Here is an 11,202-nt window from a genome sequence, read left to right on the forward strand (position 1 = left end):
TAAAATAGCTGCATTGATTTATTGATTTATTCTATAATAAATAATAAAACTCATCTTAAGTTCATTTCTTTATTATATTTTGAATATTTATACATATTTTTATGAACACTATATGCTCCTAATAAATAATTTACGATTACTTTTTAAATTATATCTTATATGATATAGAGAGGAGAATATTACAAGAGAATTATGTATTAAATAAAATACGAATTTAAATGAAGTAATAAAGAATAGAATATGAATGTAAATATATCATAATAAAGAAATACATAAAAATATACTTTAATTTCTAATAGAAATAAACTACTTTAATATTTTTCAAAATGTTTGTGATAAATAAAAAATGATTTTTACTCTATTCATTTATGTGTATAGCATATATATGCTGTGTATATACATACATACTATAATACAAGATTGAAATCTTATGATCTGTACAATCTAAATCATATTATTTTAGTCATTTTTATCAAGGACCTATAGCTTACTATTCTGCTGAATTTACTTCCAAAATTGAATAATTGCTAGCTTAAATCTAATTAAGTTAAACTCTAGTCTAGCTAAAATGATTTAGCTTAAAAGAAAATGGATAGAATTTTTTCTTACAGGATTTCTCTGAGAGCAAAAATTGCAGATCCATAATTTTGCACGATAGTCTACTTGATATAATGGATTTAAAATAGCTCTGCATGTTAAGCCGACGGCACACGGTACGATTTTTCGTACTGGATTTGATAAGATTTAGTAAAATACTAAAAATGCACCAATCAGAATGCAGCATTTCTAATATTTTACTAAATCTTATCAAATCCAGTACGAAAAATTGTACCGTGTGCCGTAGGCTTAAATCTTGTACATAAAACTGGATCATATTGAATTGGCGGAAGATCTACTCGTTCCTTAATTGGTTGATACAAAGTTTTCAATGGTACAACTAGTCTAGTAGCATCAATACGCGATGATGACCAAGCATTCCATTGCGCACATCGTCACAATCTTCATTTTGTTGAATAAAATCTTCATATGTCATAGTGCTGTAAAAAAATATACAAAAGATAATTGAAATAGATAAGTGAAATATGATTTAAGATATACATTTACATATATTAAAAAACATATATTAATTTCAATGTTTTCTCATTTTCAACACTAAAAATGTTATGCAGCAACATTATACAGCCCTATTGTTTTTTAAATAATATCGTATGGAATTTTCAATAATTTACCAACCTTTTTCTCCTTGTTCCTTAAATAGTTGAGGCGATCTCCCGCATGTCGTAACCATTCTTGGATGGTCTTTTTAATATCGTGCATATTACTTTTTTCGTCGTCCGAAACGTATGCTGAAAAACGATTTGTTACATAATTATTAAAATATTTTGTGCTTTAATTCCAATAGTTAGAATAGGGTAGTCATGAAGTAAAGTATAGCTATAAACGTTTGCAACTTTTGGAAAGAATATAAAAATTTTGATCCGTAAAAAATTGGAAAGAGTATAAAGTGTAGAAGAATATTTGAACGAAATTTGAAGTAAGATCTTATTAATAATTCTGAAGAAAAATTTAAAGTTAAAAGTGCACGTTACATCTAAGCATATGTTAGATACTATCTCGAATACTGATGTTCGAATACATTAAAGGTGCAACTATTTTTAAACAATATTACATAAAAAGGAGAAATAAAAATATATCTTAAAGAAATAATAATTACCCATAATAACTGTGACAAAACTTGTGTCCTTAATTGCCGTTGATCCTTTTTGGCCTGTCCATGATAATTTGCGGCACAATTCATCCGATAATGTGTATTTTATAATATTCCTTGTCTTGTGAACGAAAGTGTTTCCTCCAATTTTTGCAATTTTCCTTTTCTATAACAGAATGTTACAAAAATGTTTAATAATATTTTCAATTTAAGCCGCTTGAAGAAAAAGGAAACATGAATTTAATATATTTTAAGAGCTTCTTTCAAAATTACTAAGCGACAAAAGGCAGCAAAAATTGTAATAAAATTTAAAAGAATGTTATATATTACGCTTTAAGTAAATTTAAGTAAATATTTTATACTATATATCTAAATTTGCGCACTAATAACCGCGTGTCTTTTGATTTTTATTTGCCTTTTTACCCCTTAGTAATTTATTATTATGTTGAGCCTATTATTTTCATTATTTTATTTTTCAAAATTGTTTTTATTATATGAATAAATAAATAAATAAATATATATATATATATATATATATATATATATATATATATATATATACATACAGGGTGTGTCAGACCACCAGTATCAGCCGAATATCTCGAAAACCGAGAACGGCAGACAAAAATGTTTCCTATAAAAGTTATAGGGTTTCAAATAATGCACAGTAATATTAGTACGACCTTGAATAGCGTTGTCAAGATCATGTGAAGGTCACCTTCAATTTCTTAAATGGAACCATTTATTTTTCATTACGTTATTATTCTTGTAGCTTATCTCGAGAGCTTTCCAAAACACTATAATTAAGTTAGTTTTCATTAAGTACTTGCAGAGTTATGAGGCTTGAAATCGTTTCTTAATTTTATATAAACCGTAAAATATCTTATTTTGTACATAAAAGTATTAAGGTGAGGTAATCGTAAAATATTCATTTTTCGATTACCTCACCTTAATACTTTTATGTACAAAATAATGAGAGGAATCAATTGGTGTAAAGAAAACATAGTTATTTTTAAGAAAAAATTGTAATTGTTAATTGCAAATTACATATTTTTTTTTCGAAACAACTTTGTGTTTTTTTTACACCAATTATCTTATCTTAATACTTTTATGTACAAAATAATGAGAGGAATTAATTAGTGTGACACCCAGTATATTCAATATCTAGATTTTGTCTTCTACTTTTATCTCTACAAAAGAATTTTTGTTGTTGATTGAATTATAGAAATATACATTTATTTCACATTTAAAAATAGAGAGAAGAAGAAAAAAAAAATGGACGCAAAAACAGAAAAGTACTCACTAATTGTTTCCGAATCTCTCTGTCCTTTTGGAGATCCGTGTCAAATTTGAAAAATTCGTCAACTGTTGATAGCGGAAATTCCGGCAATAATTGGACTTCGTCATTATTATATATTGTATTAGCTGGTCCTGCGTTATTTATTAAATTTATTATTATCTCCAACTGTCTCGTATTCTTTTGTATGAGATTTTTAATAATTTTTTGTTCGGTACAACACGCATCTGTATAAGATAAAAAAGAAAAATATTTATTTCTCTTTATAAGTATCATTAAAATTATCTGTTTAGTTATTTTATACAAGTACATACATACGAAATTAAGTACATATAACATATTGCTATTATAAGTACAATATAACGATATAATTAAGAAGGAAGAATAAAGAATAAAGTTTAATACATACCATAGCATTTTTCCAACTGATTGCCATTGGCATTGAAAGTTGTCATGTCATCACCGTCAAGCACATTATCGGGGCTAATCATAATGTCACCAATATCATCATCATCATTGTTATCATCAGGCACATTGTCATTATTAAGCCCATTACCATCATCACGCACATTAGCATTACCGCAAGACACGTAATCACCTACTAAACTTTCGTTCAACCATTCCTCATCAGTAATGTCAACATCTGTAAATATAAAGTCTGTGAGTTCATTTTGTTAGTTATACTGTTCATCACAGTGTTATTAAATTTCATTCATTGTAAACTATTTTATATAATTTTCACTTAACGCAATTTTTTATATTATTTTTTCTAGAATATATTTTTATACGCATTTTTTTCTTGGGTAACGATTAAATGAATAGAATTAATTACCGGTTTTGCTGTAATTTTCAAGTTCATCATGAAACGATGGTCTTTTAATTGTTCTTTTTTGTGGTTCCTGTATAATTGAATATCCTTGACTTAGTGCTTGCATTGGTCCTTCATCGGATGTGGATACAGTTTCTGCTCGTTTCTCGGCTTGTATGGCTGTTTCATAAGAATCTATGCAAAATAATTTTGATGGAAGTAGTATCAGCAACGCAAATTGATGCTAAAGCTGTAAAAATATTTTTCAGTCACATGTATTATATAATGCCTCTTTTACATTTGTAAAAACAGTGAGTAGTGTTACCTTTATTTATATGCATATAGTGCTACATTTATTTTTATGCATATAAATGTTAAAAGTTATCAAAAATCTTCGATTTTAATCTTCCTTTTTCTAACGACTGTAACGTGAAAAATATTTTTTTTGGATATTTTCTCTTATATGCCAAAAATAACGCCAATTTTATTGCCATCACTTTTTGATACACTTAGAGCTTCTGCCCACAGGACGCGGAAACGCTTGCCACGCGGCAAAAAGTGACGCAGTAATCAATCAACGTATTGTAGTCCTAGCGTTTATTAGCTACCGCGTAACTTTTTCCCGCGCGGCAAGCGCTTCCGCGTTCTGTGGGCAGGAGCTCTTATTTGTATATGTGTAATATATTTTTTAGCATTACTGAGAAAAATGATATTCAACATTTAATCAGTACTAAAATTTAACAATTTCAAATGTATTATGTAATATTTTTTGACGATTGGTGCTCCATAGTACCTGACGTTTGGGTAGATGTTAAGGCAAGAACCTTCAAATGGCCACCAAAAGAAATAAACGTCAGAAGAGCTGTTCAGAAAAATATTTTTCCCTGTGACGACTGGGATGTTCAACAGTATAGACGCATTGTAGGGCCATATGGTAATGAAACTGAAACTATGTAATTTTATTTTGGAAGAATTTTGTAATTACATCAAAATTATTTTGCATAGATTCTTATGAAACAGCCATACAAGCCGAGAAACGAGCAGAAACTGTATCCACATCCGATGAAGGACCAATGCAAGCACTAAGTCAAGGATATTCAATTATACAGGAACCACAAAAAAGAACAATTAAAAGACCATCGTTTCATGATGAACTTGAAAATTACAGCAAAACCGGTAATTAATTCTATTCATTTAATCGTTACCCAAGAAAAAAATGCGTATAAAAATATATTCTAGAAAAAATAATATAAAAAATTGCGTTAAGTGAAAATTATATAAAATAGTTTACAATGAATGAAATTTAATAACACTGTGATGAACAGTATAACTAACAAAATGAACTCACAGACTTTATATTTACAGATGTTGACATTACTGATGAGGAATGGTTGAACGAAAGTTTAGTAGGTGATTACGTGTCTTGCGGTAATGCCAATGTGCGTGATGATGGTAATGGGCTTAATAATGACAATGTGCCTGATGATAACAATGATGATGATGATATTGGTGACATTATGATTAGCCCCGATAATGTGCTTGACGGTGATGACATGACAACTTTCAATGCCAATGGCAATCAGTTGGAAAAATGCTATGGTATGTATTAAACTTTATTCTTTATTCTTCCTTCTTAATTATATCGTTATATTGTACTTATAATAGCAATATGTTATATGTACTTAATTTCGTATGTATGTACTTGTGTAAAATAACTAAACAGATAATTTTAACGATACTTATAAAGAGAAATAAATATTTTTCTTTTTTATCTTATACAGATGCGTGTTGTACCGAACAAAAAATTATTAAAAATCTCATACAAAAGAATACGAGACAGTTGGAGATAATAATAAATTTAATAAATAACGCAGGACCAGCTAATACAATATATAATAATAACGAAGTCCAATTATTGCCGGAATTTCCGCTATCAACAGTTGACGAATTTTTCAAATTTGACACGGATCTCCAAAAGGACAGAGAGATTCGGAAACAATTAGTGAGTACTTTTCTGTTTTTGCGTCCATTTCTTTTTTCTTCTTCTCTCTATTTTTAAATGTGAAATAAATGTATATTTCTATAATTCAATCAACAACAAAAATTCTTTTGTAGAGATAAAAGTAGAAGACAAAATCTAGATATTGAATATACTGGGTGTCACACTAATTAATTCCTCTCATTATTTTGTACATAAAAGTATTAAGATAAGATAATTGGTGTAAAAAAAACACATAGTTGTTTCGAAAAAAAAATATGTAATTTGCAATTAACAATTACAATTTTTTCTTAAAAATAACTATGTTTTCTTTACACCAATTGATTCTTCTCATTATTTTGTACATAAAAGTATTAAGGTGAGGTAATCGAAAAATGAATATTTTACGATTACCTCACCTTAATACTTTTATGTACAAAATAAGATATTTTACGGTTTATATAAAATTAAGAAACGATTTCAAGCCTCATAACTCTGCAAGTACTTAATGAAAACTAACTTAATTATAGTGTTTTGGAAAGCTCTCGAGATAAGCTACAAGAATAATAAAGTAATGAAAAATAAATGGTTCCATTTAAGAAATTGAAGGTGACCTTCACATGATCTTGACAACGCTATTCAAGGTCGTACTAATATTACTGTGCATTATTTGAAACCCTATAACTTTTATAGGAAACATTTTTGTCTGCCGTTCTCGGTTTTCGAGATATTCGGCTGATACGGGTGGTCTGACACACCCTGTATGTATATATATATATATGCAAATATATATATTGCAAATATGCAATAATGCAGTTATTTGAAATTAAATTGAATGTTGCACACAAAATGGACACAGTATATATTGCGAATACACTAGCAACTTATGACAAATGACTGCTATCATAAGATAAATGAAAACTTTATCTGAGATGCTCCTTTCTTCTTTCAGTTAAAAAGAATGTCAAAAAATATATATTGATATATGAAATATGAGACCTAAAAGTATCAATAAGTTTTAAATATATCATGTGTTTTATACAAATAACAACTTACCTATAAAAACTAGTTTTATTTGGGGAATTATTGAATACTTGAAGAATTGTGATCTGCGTAAATAATACATAAATTGTGGATACAAGGAAAAATTTTCTGCCAATCTAAAGCTAGTTGGATCATCTTTTGCATATTCTCCGAATTTTTGATACTGCAATAACAAGATTTTACACCTCAAAATAGATAAAATATATATTTATGTGTAAATCTATATGTATAAATACATAAAGTTTAAGCTTTATATTAAGTGTAATTGGGCAGAATTTTAATGATAGAAACTACTAACAAGTCTAATCAGAATATGATCAACCCATCTTCAAACATTTGGACCATCATCACTTTCTGCTCGAAATACAGTTAAACGTGACATAAAAACAGCTGTTGCTTCCTCAAATTCTATGCTTACATGATGCAAAGATGATGATTCATCTGCCCAACTAATAATTAAAGATATCCCTATAACATCATAAATATTTATGATATATTATTATTTATGATATTATAAATATTTATGATATACATATAATGTATAATAAAAAATATATTTACTTTCTTGCAATAGTAGTAACTCTAATTCGCCTTTGTCCATTACTATGTTAATATTGGATAATGAATTGAATACAGCCTCTTCCACTTTGCGGAATTGGGGCTGTATGTTAATTTGCAACTTCAAAGAATAATGCTGTTGTTGTAGATGGTGTCAATGAACAAAATTTCCACTGACAAGCCTACTTCTTGTAGTACTCCAACACTTGATCCTTTCTCCCACTGACATACAAAAGATCCAATTGCTCCAGGAACTTTAATTTTCTGAGATGTTTTTACTTCTAAGATTGCATTGAATGCTATTTTCAAATCACCCTTGGCATCTGTAGCAAATATTCGTTGAAAAGTTTGTTTGAATAATGAAGAATTAAATGAATCCCCCATCATCATATGACCACCAGTAGAGTTGCAATATTGTCGCCTTTCTAATAAACCAGTTTGGTGTCAAGAGCACAAAAATAAATATCTATTATAAATATCTATTATGGCTATTAGTTGCAGCACGTGATGCAAGTGTATCATAATGCTTAATTGCCTTTTTATGCTTAGCATTATCTTTTTGAATATCATGATGTGATCTGATTGGTTGTCATAAATCATCAGTTACAACTTGGCCAGGTCCTTGAGAACATGGTCCGCCAACAAATAGCATAATCCTTAAATACATTGATAGCATTATATGTAGGATTACAATGAAAAATATAACATATATACATCATATTACAACATATAAGCATCAGTATTTGCATAACTAGCTTCTAAGAGACCCGTGGCGACTGCTAATGCCACACTTGTAGATCGCAATGAACGTTTCTCTGGACCAACAGACCATGGATCACGTTGCAGTTCTCCTAAAAGATCTGTCGAACTGTCTCATATCACACTTATGTACTGGTTACAAAAAGCGATTAGCAGCTGGCAATAGTTACGCACCAGGTCCTCTTGGTTGATTTGGATTTTGTCCAGGAATTAGTCTACCTATACCTATCAAAATGTAATGTGAATAAAATGCAATAAAGTAATCATGAAGAACAATGACTAATATAGTAAATATAACTTGGGACTTATTCTATTCGTACCTAACATATCTTGAACTTGTTTTGGTTGAAGATCCTTTGTGCTTCTAATTCATGAACATGAATCATTTTGCCAAATGTGATAAGACCAATAAGAGCATTGAGTGAAAGCATAGACAATGATATTTGTAATGAATCTTTAAGTGCCTCTATTCTTCATCATTCAGACATATGTATCCGCAAAAAGTAAAAATATTGATGGCAAACATTGGGCACGCTAAATAATACATATAAATACATACAATTGGACTGAGATAGAATAATATTTAAAGTAATATATAAGTAACATATATATATATATATATATATATATATATATATATATATATATATCATAAATTTATATATAATAAAAACTATAATAAATCATGTAATGTCAATAAATGATAATAAAAAAAATGTTCGAAAAGAATCAAATCTTAAAAAAAGTAAAATCAAAAATATTTGTTTTATAATATAACTATTCAACATATATAACACATATATAACACTATTATTCAAATAAATGCATACATTTTGATCATTTAAATATATTTCCCTTTTGTTTCTTATTTCGAAGAATTTCCTCATAAATTCTTTTTGCAAAGTTTTTTTCTCATAATTATTAATATAACTCACAATATGTGTATTATAATGTAACTTAAAAAAAATAATATATAATGATAACACAAATTTAGAATTTATTGAAATATAAAAATACCTTTACAATATTTTTATGAATACTATATGCTCCTAATAAATAATTTGATTTTTTAAATTATCTTATATGATATAGACAGAAAATTACAAGAGAATTATGCATTAAATAAAATACGAATTTAAATGAAGTATAAAGAATAATAAAGAATATGAATGTAAATACATCGTAATAAAGAAACACATTAAAATATACTTTAATTTCTAATAGAAATAAACTACTTCAATATTTTTCAAAATGTTTCTTGTGATAAATAAAAAATGATTTTTGTTCTATTCATTTATAATACCTTATTACTTACCACAATAGTCTACTTGATATAATGGATTTAAAATAGCTCTGCATGTAGATCTTGTACATAAAACTGGATCATATTGAATTGGCGGAAGATCTACTTGTTCCTTAATTGGTTAATACAAAGTTTTCAATAGTACAACTAGTCTAGTAGTATCAATACGCGATGATGGCCAAGCATTCCATTTATGGAACGCACACAATCTTGTTGAATAAAATTTTGTTGAATAAAATCTTCATATGTTGTCATAATGCTGCAAAAAAAATATACAAAAGATAATTAATATATTTTTTTACAATATAGAGTTTAATTTTTTTACACATACATACATATACATATATATATATATAACGTAGCATAAAGTTGTAAGCGAAATGAACCAAATCCATTTCCTACTATGGCCATGTTCCAAAATTCACTGCCAGCGCTGAAAATATATAATATACGTAACGTGAACTAAAGATTTTCAGCGCTGGCAGTGAATTTTGGAACACGCCCTAAGCCCATTCTACAATGGCAAAAACAAGGCTGTAGGAGTAAAGAATAAACTGTTTCTAATGAAGTAAAGACAAGAAGTAACGAAATAGAAATTCTCATTAGTACTCTAAGGTAATAGTAGTACAAAATGAGAATTGTCTATTTCATTACTTCTTCTTCTTTACTTCACTAAAAACGATTTAATCTCTACTCCTACAGTCTTGTTACTGCCATTGTAGAATGGACTCTATGTATGTTCTACGGCGGACGCGCAATAAGAATTAAGAACGCAGAATTCTTCCGTGACTGCGTATGCGAGACCACCGTAGAACGCACGAAATCCATAGGAAATGGATTTGGTTATTTCGCTTACATCTTACAACCTTATGCTATGGCCATTGCAGACCCGGCTTTAAATATCATTAATTCTTACCTGTGCAAAGCACTGCTCAACTTTGGTAAATGGAATAATTTATTTTCCAACTCGATCCCGTCTAATGCCTGGCTGGCCTGGCACCGCGGCCATCTTAAAAATGGCGTCTTAAAATAAATGTTCTTAAAAACATCAGAAAGACGTCTATTGGTCAGGTCTTAAAGGCGTCATAAGAAAGGCATGTTTAAGATGTTTAAAAAAATACGTCTTAAATTGAATGTCTTACAGACGTTAGAAAGACGTCTATTGGTCAGGTCTTAAAGGCGTCATAAGAAAGGCATGTTTAAGACGTTTAAAAAAATACGTCTTAAATTGAATGTCTTAAAAACATCAGAAAGACGTCAATTGATCAAGTCTTAAAGGCGTCATAAGAAAGGCATCTTTAAGACGTTTAAAAAAATACGTCTTAAATTGAATGTCTTAAAAACATCAGAAAGACGTCAATTGGACAAGTCTTAAAGGCGTCATAAGAAAGACATGTTTAAGACGTCTTCAAGACATGCATGTTGTGTGGGGTGGGTACCCACACAACATGCATGTCTTGAAGACGTCTTAAACATGTCTTTCTTATGACGCCTTTAAGACTTGTCCAATTGACGTCTTTCTGATGTTTTTAAGACATTCAATTTAAGACGTATTTTTTTAAACGTCTTAAAGATGCCTTTCTTATGACGCCTTTAAGACTTGATCAATTGACGTCTTTCTGATGTTTTTAAGACATTCAATTTAAGACGTATTTTTTTAAACGTCTTAAACATGCCTTTCTTATGACGCCTTTAAGACCTGACCAATAGACGTCTTTCTAACGTCTGTAAGACATTCAATTTAAGA

The 11,202-nt window shown here is 28.9% G+C and overlaps 2 protein-coding genes across 7 annotated transcripts; one reads left to right on the forward strand and one right to left on the reverse strand.

The window, feature by feature from the left end:
- Nucleotides 1-55: 55 nt before the first annotated feature.
- On the reverse strand, nt 56-10,494 carry LOC145971077 (uncharacterized). Of its 6 annotated transcripts, none has more exons than XM_083098364.1 (12): nt 10,372-10,494; nt 9,468-9,714; nt 8,473-8,686; nt 7,397-8,377; nt 7,134-7,284; nt 6,848-6,998; nt 3,838-4,008; nt 3,415-3,648; nt 3,012-3,232; nt 1,715-1,874; nt 1,234-1,346; nt 56-1,037 (listed from the first exon to the last, which is right to left on the reverse strand). In XM_083098364.1, the coding sequence occupies exons 6-12, from the start codon at nt 6,915-6,917 to the stop codon at nt 1,023-1,025; spliced, it is 984 nt and encodes a 327-aa protein (XP_082954490.1). In that variant the 5' UTR covers nt 6,918-6,998; nt 7,134-7,284; nt 7,397-8,377; nt 8,473-8,686; nt 9,468-9,714; nt 10,372-10,494; the 3' UTR covers nt 56-1,022. The 6 variants fall into 6 exon arrangements, with proteins under 6 accessions (XP_082954490.1, XP_082954488.1, XP_082954489.1 ...); XM_083098362.1 differs by having other exon boundaries at nt 7,134-7,303; XM_083098363.1 differs by having other exon boundaries at nt 7,134-7,303; nt 8,451-8,686.
- On the forward strand, nt 4,526-5,966 carry LOC145971079 (uncharacterized). Its single transcript, XM_083098377.1, has 4 exons — nt 4,526-4,747; nt 4,819-4,989; nt 5,179-5,412; nt 5,595-5,966. Exons 1-4 carry the CDS (start codon nt 4,564-4,566, stop codon nt 5,870-5,872), a joined length of 867 nt encoding a protein of 288 aa, XP_082954503.1. The 5' UTR covers nt 4,526-4,563; the 3' UTR covers nt 5,873-5,966.
- Nucleotides 10,495-11,202: the final 708 nt, after the last annotated feature.

This window comes from Camponotus vicinus, unplaced genomic scaffold (genome assembly GCF_025532165.1).
Source record: "Camponotus vicinus isolate PSW18456_S1 unplaced genomic scaffold, iyCamVici1.0 SCAF_4, whole genome shotgun sequence".
NCBI lineage: Eukaryota > Metazoa > Arthropoda > Insecta > Hymenoptera > Formicidae > Camponotus > Camponotus vicinus.